The sequence below is a fragment of the Nothobranchius furzeri genome, chromosome 11 (assembly GCF_043380555.1).
Source record: "Nothobranchius furzeri strain GRZ-AD chromosome 11, NfurGRZ-RIMD1, whole genome shotgun sequence".
Classification (NCBI taxonomy): domain Eukaryota; kingdom Metazoa; phylum Chordata; class Actinopteri; order Cyprinodontiformes; family Nothobranchiidae; genus Nothobranchius; species Nothobranchius furzeri.
The window spans coordinates 51010093-51033209 of record NC_091751.1 but is presented as its reverse complement, the minus strand read 5'-3'; the positions used below and the strand labels follow the sequence as shown (position 1 = coordinate 51033209).

At 42.9% G+C, this 23117-nt stretch overlaps 1 protein-coding gene across 10 annotated transcripts in view; it reads right to left on the bottom strand.

Annotated features, from left to right (window-relative positions):
- Nucleotides 1-23117, bottom strand: part of LOC107383893 (adhesion G protein-coupled receptor L2) — a 113689-nt gene that overhangs the window by 62065 nt on the left and 28507 nt on the right. For 9 of the 10 annotated variants that reach the window (XM_015956771.3, XM_070541665.1, XM_070541664.1 and 6 more), the window contains exons 2-3: nt 19561-19760; nt 1779-1992 (exon numbers count right to left, since the gene is read on the bottom strand). In XM_015956771.3, the coding sequence (XP_015812257.3) occupies nt 1779-1992; nt 19561-19636 (290 nt within the window). In that variant the 5' untranslated portion in view covers nt 19637-19760. Of the gene's footprint in view, nt 1-1778; nt 1993-19560; nt 19761-23117 lie in introns of those variants that run through there. The other variant, XM_070541667.1, reaches the window with a different exon arrangement.

The following is a 23117-nucleotide window of genomic DNA, read 5'->3' as shown; positions in this document are numbered from 1 at the left end:
CTTTGATTCAGCCATCTTTTTTTGTGTGTTTCTTTTTGTCAACAACCAAGCACTTTTTTCCTTGACAAAACACTTTGGTCTAGCTGCAGTAAAAAAAAAAAATCAAGCCATTTGATTCCTGTCTTGTTGTTTTTGTTGCAAAGAGAACGGACCTCTGATGAATGCTTTCTGTCGCAATTTCCAAACCAACAAAACTGGCACTCTGTGAAGCAGACTTCCAACTGTTTCCCTCTAATATGTTTGTTTATTCGTCTGTAGGACTGTTGCCTTTTGTTAATCTTGACAGCATTGACTGGCCGTTGTGACGGAGTTTAAATACTCTCATTCTACTTTGCTGCACACCAATACAGCGCTGATTAGGGTCTCCGAAGGATCTGCAGCTGCTTTAGCATGCCCATTTATCACATCGCCTTTAATTACAGCGCCCATTTCCTCTGATCTGAATCTTTACAATAATTCTGGTCAGGGGTGCACGTGGTGCGGACTCTTAGCAAAGCCTTTGCTTGCATTCTGCCTCCTGGGAGTCTTCGATGAAGATAAGTTTGAACTGAAGCTGCGGTGAGCGCGTCGTTCACTTGTCAACAAGTGTGTAGCAGTTGGCAGCTAAACCAAGGGGCATGGACACCGTCAGCGGTGAGCTCCTGTACGACTGTGTTACAAATGTGGTATAAATTTAGAAAGTCAGCAGCACTTGATGTATTCATTAAATCCTTCAGTAGAGCTGCATCTCCGGGGAGTAAATACAGAAGAGAATGAAGCAGAGAAAATCCTAGAGGTCTGTCATGGTGGGCGATGATGCTCAAAAGCCAACTTTGAAGAGGAGTGTGTGTGTGTGGGGGGGGGGGGGGGGGGGGGGCAACGGCGCATTAGACAGTGAGCTGCGCTGGTTCCTATTTATGAATTGCTCATCCAGTGCCCTTTAAAAACACACACACCTCCAGGGGTGAGCAGCGGTCGAGCTGAAGTGTTCCTGCGCCGCCATTTGACGAAGAGACGGCATCCTGCAAGAGGAGAGCCGGGACAAAAGACACGACGATGGGCGCCACTCGCTACCTGAGGCAAAGCCACTTCAATGCACTACAAGTGTTTAAACAAAGCAAGCGAAGTGTAACAGATAGGGAATTAGAAGCATGTTCATGGAACTGGCGGTCTCTCTGAGCTACGCCGATTACGAGTCAAACTGAAGCAACAACATGCAGCTGGTGTGAAGAGCTCTGTCGCACGGAGGTCACTTCCTGCCTGTCAGGAATTAATCTTTTCTTCCCTTCAGATTTAAATGTCATCGACATAATTCATTAAACGATGGAAAAACTAACATCTGAAAGGTGTGAGATGATGGCATTTTGCTTGAACACATTAAGCCGTCAGTGCACATTAAACTATAGTTCAGTGGGTCACGTAGCGTTCTGCATATAAAGGATGTCGTCTTCCTCAAGTCGATGCAGTCCAGGTTTTTATTTACATAATTAGTAACATCTGCATGTTTGCTTTGTTAGTTGAGAATGCCTTTAAAAAGAAGAACATTTGGAGATTTTGTTGTACCTCGGTGCATCATTTCACACAAAATATGAGAAAACATAATGTGCAATGAAAATTAGAGCATCAGTCAGAGCGTATGTCTATATTAAAATGATAAATGTTTAACTGAGAAGGACTTTGCAAACAGCTCTTTTGTGTGCAGCAGTAATAATCCAGAGAAAGCAGGAGGGTCACGGTTTCCCTCCCGAGCTCCTGGGTGTGTTTGTGAAATAAGATTCCTCCTTTTCCCAGCGCTTTACCTTTGTGATATAATCTTGTAGGCATCGGGGAGGTAGCAGTTGACATTCTCCATCTGGAACGGGTCAGCGTCACAGATCTTGTCGTCGGTCCGGCCGTAGTTGGCCGTCTCGATCATAATGACATCACTCCCCGGGCAGCGGAGATCAATTGCATATCCTTCGCATGAGAGCTCTCTCCTGACCAGCCCGAAAGGCAAGGCCGCACGGCTGAACCCTGACACGCACAAGAGGAGAGAGAGGGAGAGACACACGCAGACAGAGAAAGAACATAACAAAATTATTAGGTTAGAAGACTCAAAAAAGTGCTTCAAAAAAATGAGGCTGCACATCATGCAATAAGAATCTGCTGGCACAAGCCAAACGGGCAACAGCAGTCCAATGTTTACCGCAGTTTTAAACAGACAGGCGATCCAGGAACGGGGAAAGACGAAACAATTCATTTCTTCATCTCTCTGTGGTCGGGGGCTGTCAAATTTTTGACTCATTGGAGATCAGTGGTAATCTAATAAATTCCTGAGCAAACACAAAGGCTGCAGTGCTCTGGGATGTTCTCCACCAACAGAGAGCATCCACTGCTAGGACCAAAATCTATTTGGACTACAGAGCAGTTTGTTTGGCAGCCATATGAGCCCCCTAAATTATTTCTTGTGCTTCGTTTGCTTTGTAAAGCAAGACATAGAAAAAGGCAGGATCCCAGTAGAGCGGAGTGCAATATAATCCATTTTACGCCACAGAAGCTTGAACAGGGGACAGTGTGGAGTCCACACATGAGAAATAATCTATAGATGAAGTAGAGCAAATGGGAGCGTAGCCAAACAGCTCTGCTTGGGAAGAAAATTAACTATTTCACTCTTTTATCCCCCACATCTGTGCCAGGGTGAGTAAATGACTCGTAAAAAGCACAAGTTATGATACGTAAAATTAAGGCAACATATTAAAAAGAGACAAAGAGAAAAATCTGTTCAATTGAGCTAAAGCGAGTCAATCTAGAAATCAGACATGTCTGCAGTTGTGAGAAAACAATTAGGTACAATTCTGAGTAGAACGTGAAAATGTGCTCCATTAAAGAAGAGCAAGCAGAGCTCGGCGTGAACTGTCAATAATCGCCGTTGTTTTCAGCGCTGGTGGGCCCCCGAGGGAGCAGCTACCATTTGTATTTTCTACCCTGCTCTCTCCTAATTAGCCTTCCTTTTCAGTCTGTTACCTTTTCCCTGCTCCCATTGGCTCCCAAGCATTGTCATGTACTACCACTTACCACCCCGGGTTCACTTTGCCCCCCTCGCTCTAATTATCCTCACACTTTTGATAGTCGGGGCCTGACGCAATTAGCATTGTTTGAACTGCTTAAAGCTGAAGTGATTCCGGCTTGAAATTCCTGCCCTTAAATCCCGACCCACATGTCTGCAAGTGATTTCGGCCTGCTGCGCCTGGTTCAGTTTTAATAATGCTCTGTGTAAGTCTGCACATGCCACACCAGCAAATGGAGAAAAATGGCATCTGTAAAACATTCACTATTATGAATTTAATGTTAGAGTCCTCACATATTTGGGAAAACTTGACAACAGACACTAGCAGAGGTGGCAGGAGGACAACATTTTGAAGCTAATGGCAGAAATTCGCTGGCGTTTTTCGACCAGAGATTTCATTATAAAACCATGATCCAGCTAATGCCCTGTAGACCGCTGTACGCTGGACTGTTTATCACCTCATTAGAAAACGTCGGTGTAGTGAAATCATAAGTGAAGGGCTGTAGGGTCACTCCATCTCCTCCAATAACCACGACAATTACCAAAAACTTTTCAGAAAACCTGTCCGGAATGGTGGATGATAAAACCCAGGAAGGGAAGTGTGCGGCTATACTGTGAAAACTAATGATCGTCCCGCCTGCCATTCCTCACGGAATGAGTGACGGGTTTATCACGGCAGCTACAGAGAACAGACGGAAAGAATGGATCTCGTGGGTTTTCAGATTCCGAGCAGAAAGACCGTCTTTCGGCTAAAACACCCTCACGGACACACACACCATCTGCCTTTTCTAACTTTCTGTCTCCCGCTGTCCACTGACGGCTCTACACATCTATCAGAGCACTAAGGCACGATGGCATGCTGTTGTCAACAGAAGCCTTGCGATTGATTAGGCTTGTGCCTGGATGGCCTCCCCCTCCTCTCGCTGTTATAGATCTCTCTGGTCATGGGCTAACGCTACATCCATTAGGGGGAGTTTCTACTCCGCTGGTGGTTTAAACAACAAATTGCCTCTTCACCAAACTGTACGTAGCCTTGGTCTCATTAATGTCTTGTCAATTTGTAATCACCCTTGTAATGACAAATCACAAAAATGTAACACATACCATGTTTAAGGAAGACTTTTTCAGTCAAATTCATGGGAATATATTTTTAGTGACTTAACGGGATGTTGCTTAAGATCTCAGGATTTAGACGCAGCTATGGGGGAAAACCTTGCGACAACAAAGGTTTCTGGATGTGTGTATTCTTCTGTGTGGATTTCTTTGGTTTAAACAAGTTTTGTGAGATTTTGAAAAGAAGGGAGGATTGTTTGTGTGCACAGTGAGTCGTAGGGAGGCATAGAAATCTTTTCATCTCACGCTCTGTGCTTTGTTTGACTGATCAACTTTGCAGCAGTTGAAGATTGCGGCAGAAGGCCACCAGCTGCAGAGAAAACGGTGTCAAGGAAACTGCAGGATGAAATCCATGATGCAAACCCTGTAGAAATGCGTGTGGTAGACACGCTGCTCTTGTTAAATCGACGCCTCAGTTTAACATTAAATCAGTGAGGCACCTTTATATTTGTTAGGGACAATCTAGACAAATTGCCATGGTAACTACTTTAACTCAGTGATAATAGGCTGAGCCCTGTTCTTGCCCCTGTTGGCGTGAAGCCTTATCATGCATTCTTGTCAGCGAGGAGCGGCACGAAAAGTAGCTTTTCAGATTCCTGCTCCCAACCTGCCTGCTAAGTCGTCTGAGCTCATGAAAGCAAAGCAAGGTTTGGTGCTGCTGCTCAGTGTGTTGCATTCTGGGAGTTTTATTTTTTTTCCTCCAGCTGACAGCCTATAATTCACTGCCGACAATCCCCTTCATAATACATATTTTGTTTTCTATCAACATCTCTTAAATTGGAAGTGGCACTGGGGCTCAGATGGGTGCATCTGAAACCATTCCACACCGTTTACACTCCGTGGCTTCGACAAAACCCCTGGAGATAAAACGAAAACGTGATGTAGGTTAGGTGTTGAGATATTCCCTGCTTGACAAACACAAGCGGCAGACAACACACACACACACATGTTCAGGCTCATCTTTGCTGGTCTGTGTGAGCTCTAAAGAATGCAGTCGTGACCAATCTGTAACCCTTCAAACGACACATCGTCCAGACTTCAGACGTTGGGAGCAAAAATAACTGGAGGAATGTTTGTTAAAAAAAATGTGGGCCGTTTTTGGAGGGTAGAGGGAATGACGTTGCCTGGCAAAGACAGAGCAAAAGCACTGGTTTGATGCTTGTCATCTTCTATTAAGGTTCTTTTGATTGGCCTTTGTGGTCCTGGAAACGGCAAACAGCTGCATGCAAATGGCCCTGCTTCCCTGAGCACGGCCCCTATTGTTCTGGGGTTCAGTTGGACAGGGACGCTTTCTTTTGCAGCATAAAAGAGGGTGTAGCCTTTAGTAAAATAAGAGAGCCCTCAGCATGGTCACAGCAGGAGTACTTCAGGATTGTTTGTCTTTTTATGTTGTTTCATTCCTCATACTACTGGTAGCTAACATCTATGGAAGAAAGAGGAAATCTTGAGTCAAGTTTTTCTCTAACAGGAGGAGATGCCTCTATAATCCCATATCCGGAGTCATGCAGCAGGTTTTACTCTGTTGAGGGTATTTTATACTTAACATTTGAGCTAAAAATATCCCAAACAAGTGATTTTTACAAATAATTATCAACGCGTGCTTCCTTTAAGAGCTTTCCTGCACTTTTATCAAAATGAAGCTCATAGGTTGCTTGTCAGAAAGGGGAAATAATGAGATAAACGGTATAAAACTGCATTTTATGCAAAGATCAACATTTGCTGTAATAGGAAATCTACACATTTACTTCCTAAAGGGTAAAGAACTCAGAGGTGCTCAGAAACGCTGTACCTGACCACGTCTCAATGGGAGGCACACAGCAGAAAGGTGGGAGATTAGAACGGAGATTTGGGATTCACAAAGTAACACCTGCTTTTCAAATACGGACGACGACCCTAGAAGCCTCCAATATGTCTCAGCAGCTCAAATTTCATTTCAACTGTCGAAATGCGGTGAAACACTGAGAATCAAGATGGACACATTGCACCGTTTCTCATGACACTTTAGTCCCTGCACTGGTCCACCCTTGCTGGGAATTGTTTCTAAAGACAGTGTCAGACAAGACCACAAACCCCGGGGCTACACCCGCCTTTCCCAGACTGCTGCTATCAGACACTCTTGATTCCCATATAAGATTTCTAAAATAGAAACTGGCAATATAGAACCGACTGCTTTGTGGTGGGATGAAGCACTCTGAGTCGTATCCTTTTTCTCTTCAATGATACATAAATTCAGCGTCGCAGGTTCAAATTCCAAGTCATAATTTGTACTGCAGCCTTTTCTCTAATTTATCCACTAAATGTTTTCTAGACTTAAAAAACAGCAAGGGATGATAAATAAAAAACTTATTTAGTGTTGACACATATCTCCATGAAAGAGCTTGGATCGAAGGGTTTGTCATGTTGCTGAGGTTAAGCATGACAGAAGCCCGCCGCTGCCTCTTGACTCCTCAGGTGGGCCAATTTAGAGAAAGCTAGATGCTATTGCACCAGAAGGAGGCATTTCATATTTTCTCTGTTGAATAAAACAACACGTATGCACGCTAGCAATGCAGTAAGCCGAAAGCTTGCCAAGCACCAGTTAGTGAGCTTTATTAGCCAAAACACTGAAGACGAGATAAGAGAGGTAGTCAGTTTTAAAGGTAAAACAATGCATGAAAAAGCCAATGAACACATGAAAAAAAGTTTGGAAATTGAAAACAAACAAGGTGTGTCCAAGGCTTTAGTGTTTTTAAATTTTATCATGTATGCAGAAAAAAAAACATTTAGTGGCTTTAAGACTGTTTTCCCATTATCTTGTTATTCCTGTGAGGTTGCAAAGCAAAAAACAAGACTTTACAACAAATGAGCCATATTTAAGCCATGTCAAGCCCCCGACTGGGGACGATGTCTTCCACAGTTCAAATTGCTAGAAATGCTTAGCTGAAAGACAAAAAGAGTGCCTGACCAACATCAATTGTATGAAAAGGCAGCATCAAAAAATATGTTCATTTTTTATTTTTTCGTACATGGCTGTGCTCATCTTAACTACACAAAGTGATTCAAAAAGAAGGATCTTAGAACAAATCCATGATTGAAAGAAGCCAGAAGAATATTTGCATATATGTGTAGAAATAGATTCAGACTAAATGAAATAGATATTTTTATGTTTTGAGCTGCTTCCCCTGGACTTTGTGACCCTTTTCAAAAACTAAATTGTTGACTAATACCTCTCCCAAAAAAACACATTCCCTGTTATGAGGTGCTTTCTGATGTTATGTGTAAGTAGTCTGCGTGGCCTTTTGCTTTAAAAGAGCTGCTATCAGTTTCATTTATTGATGTTGGACCAAACAGACCAGATAAAGTTGTTGAACATGTTTTTAGCACTTAAAAGCTTTTTAACTGAATGGAGTGTTACAAAGGAAGCATAAAGCCTGCATCTCAATGGACTGCCACTATTGACATTTACAGAAATTTGATAGAATACGCACATTTTCTGTTGGGATCACGTAGAATTAGTACGTACAACATTTTTGTGACAATTTTTATGTACGGCTGGGTCACATGGGCCGTGATGCAATTGCAAAAAACAAAAAAATGTGACGAATGAACAACCTTTGTGCAAATATTGTTCCTGTTTAGTTACAAACTGTCCTAATTCTGTTCCAAGCGGTTTAAAATTAACCATCTTGACTAATTTGGCCAAAGACCCTCCTCAAGGTTGTCTACTGTTTCTCTCATTAACTAGCCAACAGTTTAAAGACCAAGTTCACTTGTTGTTTTAACACATTAGCAGTGGTCAGTAGAAAAAAAATAATGCCTTGTGGGTCAGTCTCTGTGGGAAAAAAGCTCTGGCCCTCCTGTTTCAGGAATAAGAGGTGAACCAGAGCGGAGGGAAGCAGCAGACTACAGGTTGTAGAGTATTATGACCTGATATCTGGACATCTTGTCTCTGATTGGCTAACAGCAACACGACTCTACCACTGACTCTATTTGCTTTGCAACACTTTTGTTTTATCTCCACAAATAACACAAGCTTGAAGGAGTTCTGCCATGTTGTAGAGTTGCTAATGCCAATGGTTAGCTTCTACTTGCTAAGACAAGCTCTACTCTCTCCTGGATGCTAAATCACCAACAGCCTTCGTTGTCACGAGCCAAGATGGGTGAGTCCATATATGCAAAATGTCAATGTTACGTGCAATAGACTTTTTTTTCTCCTATCTGAGTGTATCCCGTCTGTTTTCTATCGGCGGCTAATGCAGGGAATGGGGATAGAAGACTTATTTCATGTTCAGCCTGCATGGGAAACTCAGTGTGACTAATCATATTTAAAAAATAACAAGTAAAAAACAGTTTCTCAGTGAGCTTGGACTTCAGGCAGTACTCTCTGAGAGCAGAGCAACTATTTTCAGAAAAAAATTGCCTGCAAATTTTTTGAAAATGTTCTAAATTCATGCAACATGACAGAAAAGAGGGCTGTGCAGTGGTTAGAGCTGTTGCCTTGCAGAAAGAAGGTCCTGGGTTCGCTTCCCAGCCCGGGCTCTTTCTGCATGGAGTTTGCATGTTCTCCCTGTGCATGCGTGGGTTCTCTCTGGGTACTCCGGCTTCCTCCCACAGTCCAAAAACATGACTGTTAGTTGATTGGTCTGTCTATACTGTCCTTAGGTGTGAGTGTGAGTGTGTGTGATTGTTTGTCCTGTGTGTCTGTGTTGCGATGGACTGGCTCTCTGTCCAGGGTGTACCCCGCCTGATTGCCCATTGACCACTGGAGATAGGCACCACCACCCCCACCCCCCCACCCCACCCCCCCGCGACCCTACGTGGACAAAGCGGGTTCAGACAATGGATGGATGGATGGATGGATGGATGGATGGATGGATGGATGGATGGATGGATGGATGACAGAAAAGCCATGCAGCGTTGAGATATTGTTTTGGGGGATACAAAACAGGAAATTGTTAATATTTTGCTAAAAGTTACAAACTCAGCTGCATGACTCAAGAAAAATATGAACTATTTACATATTAATACACAAATTATAGCAAAAAAACTCTCTTAATTTGGCTGCCAAAAGTTTTTTTTTCCTTGATCAGATGATGGGATGATCCCTGACCCTGCGAGTGCACATCAAAGTTTATCTGCAGCGAAACAGGAAAGCTTCATTAGATGATGAACTTGCAGAATCCACTAAATGCATAAGGGTCAGTGCCTAATAAAAAGCCACGATAGGAACTTTTCTGCTGAGGATGTTACTGGTTGTGATGTTTTTGTTCAGCACATGAGTCTGTTCCTTTGATGAAAGCATAATTTGACACTTTTCATAATCTACTGGGGAAACAACCTTTTCTTAAGAATGCAAATATCAGAGGCTAAACATTAAAAAGAAACTAATGTTTGGCTTGGAAGATTAAAATCTTTTTTACGCTCCCGGGAGAGTGCCTCTCTGACAGAATTAGTTCACTGCTTGTTCAATATCTAACATATTGTTGCATCTCTTCAGGGAAGTTGATGAAACACACAGAAAGAAGTGAGCTGGAGCAACTCTCCCGTGTGCGGAGGGGTTATAGTTTCACAGGTTTGATCCACCGCGAGTGATGCCTAACCCCCCTTGAAGCCCATATTTTACTCTTGCACTTAAACCCCATCTGGATTTTCCACACAAGGAACGTCTCAGAACAAGTCAGGTGCCTCCCAGAGGGTGGGGATAGAGAGGAAGAAAGAGGAGGATGAAGCAGAGAAAAAAGAAGGGAGGAGGATGTGGGCTAGTCCCCATCACATGCTCCAGCCTCTGTTCTTGTTTGCTGGGGCAGAGTTCCCCTAATCGACCCCTACCACCACCTCCTTTCATAAAGTCCTGCATGGACAGAGCTCAGACAGGGTGTCAGGAGAAGCTGAACATGAATGACATGAACGATGAGGCAGAGGCTGCAACGATGACGAGGAGAAGAGACCGGCCCAGAGATGATAATGAACAGACGGCTCGGATAAGGAAAGCACACTTTATCTTGATTGCAGACGCGGAGCCTGCAGTGGTCTTTAACACAGTCACTCCAACACTTCCACTGGTCCATATTAGTATGTTTGAGTCTATAAATAAACCCCTCGTGTGGAAGTCGTAACTGTGTTAGAGCTTGCAGATTAAATGGTGCAGTCCAGTTTCAGTGCTTGTTGCTTCCTTATTGCTCTTTTATCCTAACAGGAAATGTTGGTAGCGTTACGTGAAGAACATACAGATAAGATTCTTTATCGTAACACACGCTTTCCAGCTAACGCACATTTTCCTGCACATTACAAACCCTACTTTTAATGTAATTAGAGCAGAGTCTGGGCTTTTACTTAAACCAATAAGGTGATTTTTATCAGCAACTCCTTAAGACACACCCTGAGGTCCTGCTAGCAGTGCTCTTCCTGCAGACTGCCGACTCTGCAGCAGCTTAATATAAAAAAGGTGCTGGTCACTCCAGTGTGTTACTGCGCTTTGTCCAGATTCAGGACATTTAATCAGATCCTTGCACACTCTCAACAAAAGCAAGCAGCCAGATGAAGACACTGACCAGAAGTCTGGTGATTTAGGTTCAAGAGAAGAAAAAAAAGTGTAAAATAAATATATTTTAGACCTGACACAAAATAAATTAAAAAGATAACTAAAAGTCCTTTAATGTATAAAACTAATGTGTGGTTTTCAGCTTTATTTAAATAGTTTTTAATGTTTTGTCCAAATTTTAGAACAGTTCCATAAAGTTTATGAACGTGATGTCATCGCGTGACAGCGTGGAGGAGACGCGCCGAGAGACGGGGAGAAAAATGGCAGCTCGCACACCAACTCATTAGGTGTCTAGAAAGAACACAATTTCTGCAGTTTGGGAGTATTTTGGGTTCGAAACAACCAATAAAGGAGAGCTGGTAAACACTGATGAGGTAATTTGTGCAAACAAAAGATGACTGAGAAAGATGCGGGCCCCATCGGCACAGGAGCGAGGCGGAGCTGAAATACCAGCCTTCTGTTTGGGGCCTGTTTTTAATGGTGGTCTTCCCCAGAGGTCGCAAATAGCCTCAAAGTACCCGTGTGTCTGTGCCACGAGCTCATCGAAGCGGGTCTTCAGCACTGAGGCAACACAGTCGGTGCACAGCGTCCTATGTTGAAGCCGGTAAAGATAAACATGCAGGTTTTTAATGCAAAAAATCTTCTTATAAGCTGCGTTTTTTTATTGTTAATATTATGTGTAATATGTTATTATTTTAGTAATATTGTTTGTTATTCAGTTTCTGAACGGTGAAGGACCAAGCCAACAGCTTGGTGATTCCACTTGAGGCTTTGAGACCTTACACCGTGGTAAAATGTGGAGGAAGCTGGACGGTAATAACATTTGGATACCGCCCGAGCCGACCAGATAAACCTAGGCAGAAAATGAGTGAAAAACCAATGGAGGACAAAGGGAGACCTTTGTGGCCCACGTAACTATTCATCAAGACTGTCTGGTTCCCTGCAAACAAACTACAGATATGTAAATGTGTCTTTTGCGCAGAAGTGTCAAAAATTATTTCCTGCTCACATAAGAAACAAAATATCTTACTCACCCATGACTTTTTCATCCTGACAAAAGTTAATTTTTGCTTTTTGGTGGATCTAAATTATTTTCTATCATTCCAAAAGCCACACTGGGCACTGACCTGCAGCACTTTGAAGTCTAAAAAAAAGTTTAGAAAGTCAATGGAAAAAAAGAAACACACATTCCTTAGCAATAACCCCCTGCTATCTCTGCTACGCTGACCACTTTGATTGACTTGAGCGTGATGACCTTGCCCCATTCCCTTCCACCAGCATTCCGGTCAATGTGAGCAGAAAACAGGAGAGCTGATAACAGATGCCCAGATGGGGAGATCTAGATGACAGACAGCTTCCTGCACCTCATCTTCGACGAAACCATTGTGCCGTGCACACTCAATGAGGATATACGCTACGAGGGGTCAATACTGATAGTGTAAGGCAAACAAAAACTCTCTTTGTGCTCGGCCGTTTCACTGACTTTTCCTATTGCTCTGTACTTATTCAATTTCCTGCACGGCAAGAGAAGGCTTTCCTTATCTGAGGCTGTTTATACCTGCAAATCGGCCGGTGGCCTTTTGTTTGCAGGTGACCCGCCCTTGGGTGACATTTAATTCCTAGACCAAAAAAATGTGTGGTCATGCTCTACGGCGCACAATCAGCCGCAGGAGATTAGTAAAGCAGGGAATGCAACAGAGCCACATTCATAGGCAGCAGAATGAGTGTGTACACACTTCATCAGTCCGACTCGCATCATTTATGACCATTAGCCATGGAGGAGTAAGAGAAATGGGATTTAGCTGAAACTCAAAGGGAACCCGTTTTGTCTTTCTGCCTCAAACTCTGGGTGAGCTGTCACAAATTGAACATTTTTCACTTCGGCAACACACTTTTTACTGATTGCTATATTTCCCCCACTTTCTAAATCAGTTTTAACCCCAAAAACCATCAGTAGCGAAAGTGTGAGACCAGAGCTGTTATGACATTTCTGATACCGAGCGGAGGAGACAGGTAGACACAAACGCATCATTTTGAAACAATTTTCACAACAGAGTAAACAGAACCGCAGCCTCCTTTTATTCTCTTCTTCAAACAGCGGGCTGCTTTTTCTTTAAATGGCATCTGTGTTCCTTTTCGCACGTCGTGTCTCATCCCCTTGACAAATTACCGCTCCACATAGATGCCACGATTAAAGACAAAACAGCCAAAGAGGTGGCACTTAAAGAAATCCAGTATTCACAGCACCAACCTGCTTTGATTGCTTTACCACAAAAACGTTGTTACGCTGTACTTGCTTTTGTTTTGTTCTTTCTTCCATGTTTGATTAGCGTCTGTGCTTCCCGTTCAAATAAACTTGTGACATGCCTCCGAGCTGTTTAAAACTATCCCGAATGGTAAAACACATAAGATGCAACAGGTTCTTGTTGCGTCTGCAAACACTTTCGTCTTCCTGTTTTTGAGCTGATTTGTGCTGTAGGCAAACACCTCCCAAGACACAATGAAAGGCAAAAAACAAAAAAACTGCGTCTTTCCATAGTGTTTACTTGGTTTTACTTGAAGCCCCTCACTCCTGCTTCCCTTCAAGAATAAATGCATTGCTTTGTTATGACAGCTGAGCCCTCCTGTGAAACGACGACTTACAGCGAGCAAAGTTTAGAGTCTGCAGCGAGCTACACCGTAGCTGTGAGCTGGACTCATCCATTATTTGAACTAGACTGCCTGGAGAAGGAAAGGAGCAAAGCAACATCTTCAGACAGCATTTAAGGAAGGAAACGAGCGAGCTGTACATGTGGTCCACTGTTTATATAACTTGTTGCCATAGGGGGTGTGAATTGAGCTGCTCTAAGATGCTGCAAGCAAGCGAGATTTAAGGTGTGCTTTGCAAATGAAATCAAACTGCCAGACAACTGCTGCAGCCCCCAAGCCCATTAAATTAAGTGCTCGTTCGTCAGCTCGCCATGTTACTGCGACTTTTACAATCATGTCTAAACACACAATAATGGACAAGCCTCTCTTGTGGAAGAGGGAAAGAGTTATATTCTGACACTCAAGAAGTAGATGGAAACATTTCTTGCAGCTTTTGCTCAACCCCAAAAAACACTCACTCAGGAAATCACCTTTGCAATAAATCTAAGATGAACCCATCAAGGTCGATATTGCATTTCATTTCCTTCAAGTGAAATCTTGATCCTGGAAATTCATGTGGGTCTGGCTTGTTTCATTTTCATGTTCTCTTATGGCTCAAAATTTTCCAGGCTGTTATTAAAAATACTCCAGCGCAATGTCAGAGAGAAAGATGTCTAGTCCGGACTCTGCAAAGCTGCTGCTGCAGGCTGCGATAACTGCAAAATACAGGATTAGAATTACTACCTGGGCAAATTAGAAAAAAAAATGAATATATATATATATATATATATATATACTGTATATATATATACTGTATATATATTGTATATATATACACACACACACATATATATATACATATATAGAATAATGAGATGATTTCCCCATCTCTGTGAGGCGCCCAATCTACAGGGAAAGTCCATTCAATCCAGATGATGAACCCCTGCCTTGTTTCTTGAAATTCTTCCAGTTGGGCGGAAGTTCAAAGGAAGACCGATATATCACATTTTTCCTTCCCTCTATGCGTGTTCTCACCACACAGACTGACCAGTCATCTGTGAATCTCCCACGGTTTAGCAGATAATTCATGATCGCCCCACCGTGGACCCGCAGCATTCGATATGAATCATAAAATGGCAAGCCAAGCATATCAATGGATGACAGACTGGTTGTGTATGGCCCACGGCCAGATAGAAGTTGGAGCACAATAGTCTCCCCCATTCAGCCCAACCCGAGGCTGGAAACACCAGCGTGGCACGAGGGATGGTCCATCGTCTGCACAATTTAGGGCCCTGCTTGACACGAGTATTGTGGCGAGACCTTCATGACCTTTGTGGGGGAAGACAAGCATGCTGGTGTGCTCATTGTAATAATCTTTTACTATAAACAAAATCCCCATTGGGAGTAAAAGGGGACTCAAATGTAGCAGAATTGATCTAAACGCAGTAAAATCTTTTGAAATGACGCAGTCGCTTCATCCTGCATTAGTGTTTTGTGTCTTTAATTTAAATCTTACATCCGTACCTTCTTCCCTGCAGAGCCTAAATGAAATGAAACAATTGCCCCTCGGGGATGATTAAAGTTTTTTTTTTAATTTGATGAAAACACTCGTTCTGAAATCGTGTCCATTTTTATACGTAATTCCTAATTTAGTTCATCATTTAAAAAGAAGCCATGCAGATAAAAGTCTCTCCAACACATTTTAGTAAGACATTGACAAACACTCCCTTTTTGCCCTGATCCTAATCTCTAACATTCATCTTTTAAATTAGACTTTTATGCAATATTTAGATACGGAGGTTGAGGTGCCAAGTCTTCATTTGCTATTAAAACACACAAAAAAGTGTTGACACTGTCTGACATAACCTCCATCCACATCTGTCTTTCCTCGCTTTAATGACTCAGATAACAGCTCTTATTCAGCCACAGCAGACACGCCGCTGTGCACTTGCCCCACCTTTGTGGAGCTGCTCCTTCAGAATCTGGTCGTCTTTCATTTCTTCAGACGGGGCGGCTCAGCGGTCTGAAAGATATACAACAATTCCAATACCTGCATGACCTACTTTGCTCTGATGGAAGCATCATTTTGTGGATTGGTTATAAAATGGTACAAGAATGTGGAAGAATTGGGCGACAAATCGTGAAGCCAAGGGAAAGTGCATGAAGAAACACTAAAAAGGTTAGACTGGTTTTAGAATGACTCAAAAATAGTTGAAACCAGATACAAGAATGTGTTTATCTTTGGTAAGTATCCCTCTATGCAGACAGGATTAAAGATTTCCATCTAAACGCAGTAAAATCTTTTGAAATGACGCAGACGCTTCATCCTGCATTAGTGTTTTGTGTCTTTAATTTAAAATTTACATCCGTACCTTCTTCCCTGCTGAGCCTAAATCCAACACCTCCTGTTCTTTCAGGTCTGTTTTTGGTTCCAACCAATTCCTGTGGGACGTACCGGCTTCTGTGCTGCTAAGTGCGCCGCTACGTTCACCACATAGCAGCTAACTGTGTGGTACTGAGCAAGATGTGCACGGCGCATTCATCTCTGCTTCACAGCTTTTTGTCTTCATGCTAACAGCAGATGAAAACACTGTTATGAGAAAACGTGTACGAAACTATAAAATCAACTGTGCTGCTGAACAATGGGCCGAAACTTGTTGTAGAGCTCTGCAGAGCCAACGGAGCTGCACGGCGTATTTGGTACATATGAAAATGTGGGTATTCCTTTGACAAGAAAATACTATAAATGCTGTGAATAAATGCATTATGTACTATGATATAAATATAAAAGATGTGCAAATACATACCCTTTCTTCAGAGGTAAATAGTGCATTTTTTGTTTTTGCACATTCTAAAAATTGAGTTCTCACACCTTAATGAGCTTGTGCAATTTCCCCTTCACGCTCATCATTAGCAAACTCCAGGTGATGAACATGTATAAGATGCCTTTCTGCCCTCCTCAGACCCTGTCCAAGCAATTATCAGCCATAGGCTCCAATAAGGAGCTGCCAAAGCTCTCTGGCAATTAAAATAATTAACTCTTGCAAAGCAGGAGAAGAGAGTAAAGATGTTTTCAAGTTCAGGTAGACATTTTCTCTGCCTCCGATCAAATTAAAAATTGCAGATAACTTAAACACTGGAGGTGTGCAGTCAAGGAAAAGCAAAAACTGCAAGTCGAGCTGCTAAAACAGCAAAATCAAAACCCCTTTTGACTGCTAAAGACCTTCAGGAATTTTTTGCAGGCTCTGTTGAGGTTAAGCAACGCTCTGCTGTGCAGCTACAGCTGCACAAATACAGTGCACCAACAGAAAAAAATCTTTACTGCATCATCGCCATCAAGTTTATAAATGAACTTTGTTACAAGCCTGATGCATTTTGCAGACAAGTCCTGTGGCCTGATGATAGAATAGAGAGTTTTGCCAGCAATTAGCAATGATTTGTTTAAAAGAGGGAAAGAAAACGCTGCTAAATTGTACGCTTGTACTTGTTTGACCACAGAAGATGGATCATACTCTAGGCTATTGCGGCACCAGAAAGAAGACAGTATTCAAATAAATATCAGTAAATCAAGGAAGCAAAAATGACACGTTGTCAAAAAAAAGCCGCACATAGAATAAAGGGTTTCCAAAAGAATAATAATGATTATAAAACACTTCAAATTCACAATGAACCTCGAGGGGTGCAAACCAAAGGTCTTCCAAGTCCTAAGAATCAGAAATTATAGGGATTCTGTAGACAGACCCAAAAAACATTCAGGCATGAAATATGACAGTAAAAAATCACTTGAAGCCTTTTGCAGGAACAAAAATCCTCCAAAGACCGCAGAGAATTAATTTGCCAGTAACAAAGAAAATTCAGACTCACTTTGATATTTATTTAAAGGTTTGGATCATTTGTTTAAGCAACACATTTGCAATGGTCTCTAGTAGGAATGAATGCCTTGTAAGTCGTACTCAGGGCTTGCTTTAGGAACTAGCAGAAGGCTAGGATTTGGAGTCTTATTTCCTGATATTTGGACATCTTGCCTCTGATTGGATAGCAGCAATGTGACTCTACCACTGACTCTCTTTGCTCTGTAATGTTGATGTTTTATCTTCTGGCATGTGGTGAAGTTGCTAATGTCAACGGTTTGCTTCTACTAGCCGAGACGTTCTCTGTGGTTTCCTGGAGGCTAAACCAACAACAGTCTTCCCCGTCGTGAGTTAAGATGGGTGAGTCCATGAATGTTAAGTGACAGTGTGGCATAGATCAGTCAGGATTTTCAAATCCAAGAGTTTCACTGTCTATTTTCTATGACCTGTATTTGTATAGCGTCTTCTTGGGGTCCCCCCCGGGGTCCGGGTCCGGGTGCCCCCCCCCCCCCCAAGGCGCTTCACAACACAATCACCCATTCACACGCTGATGGGGATGAGCTACGATGTAGCCACAGCTGCTCTGGGGCGCACTGACAGAGGCAAGGCCAGTCGAATATGGGAGCCACCAGTCCATCCGACCACCGCCAGCAAGCAAGGCAGTTTAAGAGTCTTGCCCAAGGACACAACAGCAGCATTCTCCAGTCAGAGCTGGGATTGAACCTGCAACCTTTGGATTACTGGACAACCAGCTCTACCTCAATAGTCCCAATAGTTTTACCAGTTAAAAAAGGGTTTATCAGTGCTCCACACGTTTAAAACGTTGCAAGACATTGATCATTAACTTTTTTTTTTAATGATGAAAATAAAAAATGGGATATTTCGAACACTATTAAAGAAATTTATCATTTGCACTTTAAGCCTTTTAGAGATGCACTTATTTTGCTTTAAAAAGAAAACAAAAATAAAAAAAAACTAAAAGTTGGCCTAATTTTCTGTGCAACACCGTATGTTTCTGGCACTTTGTACATGATTTTGAACAAAATTAGTCAAAACAAAGGGGGAAAGAATGGTGTTGATTCTTCCCACCAGATGGAATATCTGTGCAAGTAGGAGGAAATATTTTTTTTTTTCAGTAAAGATTTCAAAGAGTAAGGAATGTTTTGGGTGAAAATCATAACCTGATTATATACTAGCACCCGGTGAGGGACAGGGGGTAATTATCAGGTGGAGTTGCAGGGATGCTGATGGAAACGTAGATCATAAGCAGCAGGATGCAGGTCTCCGGGGCTGGACTGGCTGAAGGTGAGTGGCATGTAGAGTCAGATATTGTTTTCAGATGGACACACACACACACACGCGCACACAAACGCTCCTTTATTGATGGATAGGCAAATATGCATTCTTTGGCCGGAGAGCCCTCACATCAACTGAAACCCAAAACCTCCACTTTCTGCATACCGAAGCAGTTTCCCTCTTTAAGAATTTCAAAAGAACTACTCAGCTTAGTTTCCAAGCAGGAGGTTTAATGTTCAAGGACCTCAGCAAGAGTCACTCCCATATCACCTAAAATGACTAATCTGGTGAAAAAAAGACATCTGCTTGTGGTAGTCAGAAAGCAAGGCCAATTTGTCTTTGTTAGGAAATTATATACCACAAATAAAACAGGAAAAGAGATCAATCACTGTAAAAAAAAAAAAGAGTTGGATGGAGAAATAATACAAATCCAAAATTGAAAAAGAAGCCATCTGATAAAATACCTGGCACACGATCATGTGATTCCATGTTACTTTGTCTCCCCGTTCAAAGGGAATAAAAAGCAAATGATCATAATTAATGCAGCCACACATCAACATCATGATGGGCATATAACTGACGGGAGTGTTCAGTCACAACACGTGTAATTATAGCTAAACGTACTAATCAAAAGGAAGGGAGGGGACAGGAAACAAATTTAAACCGAGCCCCGTTATTTCCAAGTTCCTCGTTCCACTCAACAGCTTGTGATGGTTCTAGGTACACAGGCTGCCCAGATCAAATTTGTCAAGGCGATAATAACAAATTCATAAATTCTCAGCAAATTCGGAACATCTGAGTTCACTTAAAGAAATATTAATACTGAGGAAGAGAAAATGTCTCATTTTGAAGGGGAAAGTCTCGTCACCATGGAAGCACAGATGCATGTTTCAGTCCAAACCTGGCCAGGAATATTCATTCACCTCTGCCTCAACTTTTCACAAAAGTAAAACTAAAGAACTTGGCAACTTTTTCATGTGGTGGCTCTTCACTTCTCAGAAATGGCCACAACAACACGTACAAAGAAATTCAACAAGTTCTTCAGCGGAATAATAAATAGCTCTTTGAAATGTTGCCTAGAATCTCATTAACACTACTTTCTGTCGTGAAACCTCGTGGGCACTCACCTTGTGAGCAGTGTAAGCAAAGGAGAAGAAGCAGGAGGCAAGGAAAGGCCGGACACCTCCACAGTGCTGAGGCCATGGTGTTGCTGTGGTTCTGGAGGCTGGTAACAGCGCTTCAAGGTGTTGCAGTAGGAGGACGGAAAGCCAGAATTATTTCAGCGATCTGCCGTTTTCATACGGAGGTCGCCAAACATTTTCGTCATCTGGAAAAAAAAAAAAAGAAGACAAAAATGCTTGAGACTGGAGTAGATTAGAAGAATCTTATAATCACCATCGCCAATCGGCTTGTTTACTTTGCTGCATCTGTATTCTATGTCCGACACGATGCAAGAATTCATGTGTGAATTACTTTTGACAAGCAGTCAAACAAATGTCTGAACAACACGAGCACAAAATTCTTAACTGTGGTTTGGTTGAGTAAACAAAAGCCCTTTTCTTGGTGCAGGATTCTCGGAAATATCTAGACCTTTGCTCCTGCGTGCTTTTGAGGCCTCCAACGTAAAACCAAAGCACCCCGGCGTGCCTGGTTCTCGCCACTTACTTAACACTCTGCTGCACGTTACAACAGAATGTTTACACAGCCTCCTTCTCCTACTTCTCTCCGCTCCATCTTCCGCATTTACTCCCAGATCACCGCGGGAGGAAGCTCGTCACCGCAGCAACACGTTTTTACAGGACGCCATAAGAGACACGGCTGCTTTGAGAGCTACTTTTGTCTCCTGTCTTATCAAGGGGCGGCAAAAAACAGTCCTTTGTCTGCACACACAGCGAAAGGTTAGAGCCTGAGACAGACTAACGCACATGACAGATAAGCTGCTTACCAAAGTCAAACACTGAGGAGGGATGTGCTGTGTGTCAAACATGAAATGCCACACACACACACACACACATATACATGCATGCCTGCACAAACGTACAGTAAAGGACCCTCCTCCTGAGGTTGATACACATTTAGACACAACATCTGTGTTCACACATGCAGAAACACACACTAAAACACCAGTAATCTTCTTTTTTTCTCCTGTGGTTGTCATCAAGCCTCTACACACAATAACACACACTCTCACACATGCACACACACACACACACACACACACACACACACACACACACACACACACACACACACACACACACACGCACAGGTCACTATGCAGAAGAAGGTAAATGTTTCCCGTTGCTGAACGCCGCCACCCGTCAACCGTCCTGATTATTTTATAATGGACCCGAATTTGAGCAGCAGAGCAGTCGCCTCTGATCACTCTCTGGGTCTCGCTAACACACTTGGATATTTTTGGCAACATAAAAAAACCCACAAAACATGGGGAGCTTTCACATTAGCATACTGAGACATTATTCAAGCAGCTATTAGGTTCATTTTATACGTGACCAGAACCTGGTAGTGGTGGAAGAAAAGCTCGACAAAGCCTGTTGAAGCCTGAAAGTGTTTATTTTTATTTGAGGTTACCCTGACCAAGGAAGGAAGCGCACGTGCACATGTGCACACTCATACACACAGGTGACTTGTAATTCGCCAGTGAAACTTGGGTGGCTTCATAAGAATTGTGCTTTTTATTTTTCTTGCCGTTGTTTATCAGACGGTGGCGCCGAGGCAGATCAGATAAGAACAAAGTGCAGTGGGTTTGTGCTCCTGCTTGGGAAGTCTCACACCGAGTCTACAGAGGAGGCTCAGTCTACCCATTCCACTGCTACCAGTTCAGTGTTAGAGAGCCTCAAATCTCCAGAGACACACAGGACTTCATCAGCAGCCACTACGGAGGCTGACAAAAGGGGATTGGAAACTCTAGGGGGGAGGTTCACCAGCCTTTCTGGTACACCAGGGGGCGAGAGCCTGCCCAGCCTCGTGGATGAAGGCGTGCCCCGTTTCACCCTAGGGTTCTTTCTCCTGATGGGCTGTCACCCTGCTGACTAACATTTCCCCTTTCTGGCTTAAGCTGGTAGAGGACACCGCCGTGCCCATCTCCCTACGACATAGAAAGGGTGGTTTTGTTTGGTGGGATTTCTTCTCTGAATCAGTCCAGACTTGACATAAACGGATTAGGCGATTAACATGAAGATGCTTTACACAAGCACTGACGGACGCATCATGCTTTCACATCAACGGATGGCAGGGGGGGGGGGGGGGGTTGCTGGTTAAACAAAAAAGCGCTTCTACAGATTCTAAGCAGAAAATTATTTGAAAGAGGCGAAGCAGGCATTATTAACTCTTTAGATGTTTCACTGATAAATTATCCACACTGAGCTGCTGTAAAGGCTTTAAATTAAAGGGTTTATTTGTTGTTTCTGGGACAGCAAATCCTGAATAATGATCCCTGCGTTCAGCTGAGGCAGATGTTTTCATTTTTATGACTTCCTGTCACCACCTACATCATAAAGTACAACTATTTTTACTTTTAATGAGCTCAAACGTGTAACACACACTTGGAGACAGTAGATAAAAGGGATCTGTTTCCATCTGTGCATTGAGCTCCTTTCCCTAAAATCAGGCGAGGATACACATTATATTCCCGGAGGTTTCCTCTCCATTAACCGTGTGTCTTCCTGGAAACCGGCCGAAAGCCCCACCAACGAAATGAAAAACGATTCGCAAACATTCATGACATCTGTTTTTCTTTTGTCTCTCATGCAGACGATGGTGAAACCCAAGGAGAGAGATCAATCACCGGTTAAGATAATGGAGAAAATCACAGTCCACGGCTAATTTTTCACGTCGGCATGAGAGAAATAATAAGCAAGCATTTAAAAAAGGACGGCGAGCAATTAAAGCATAATTAAAATAAATGGACAGGAGGAGACAGCCCACATGTCTTAACATGAAATACAGGGCCGCCTGCAACAGCCAGCTGAATGAATGCGAGGCTCCTTCGACAAAGCTTGTGTATGCCTCACTCAAGCTGGAGAGGCGGCCGGTGAAAAAGAGAGTGGGAGGATGGGGGGGTAAGAGTTTGGGAGTTTCTAAGCCGGGGGGGACTAAATAGATGGGAGAGGGGGGAGCGTAGCAGGAGAAGAATGGAAGGGGGAGAAAGAAAGGGGCGGTGGGGTCACCAAGGAGGATTGACAGGCTGTGAGTACGGCCTGACCTCCCGGGTTTGCCTCCAAGTTTTCTCCACCGGCTTAGAGAAGACCAAAATAAAGCCCAGGAATGTTACTTTATTTTCAATTGTCAGCACCGAGAGGAGAGCGTTAAAGAGTGCATACATACATATCAAGTAAGACTGGAACAAAACTAATGTGCAAGTCTAAGTGTAAGCCCATAACCTACAACTGAAATAGAGACGTGGGCTTGGCGGAGCTGGGTCTTCCCAACACAATGATTGGTCTTCCACTCTGTGAATAACTGCTAATTTGGAGAACTTTCTGCCCCCCTCCCCATGCCCTACATTCAGAAGCAAAGACAAGAGAGAGCAACTTTTAAGCAACAGAAAATGGTTGATGGTGTAGAAGTAGGGAACAATTACACCAGAAATGCTGCCTAGAGACACTTTCTGTCCTTAGTGCACCCTGATGTCCGAAGAGAACTCCTTTTTTTTCCCTCATGA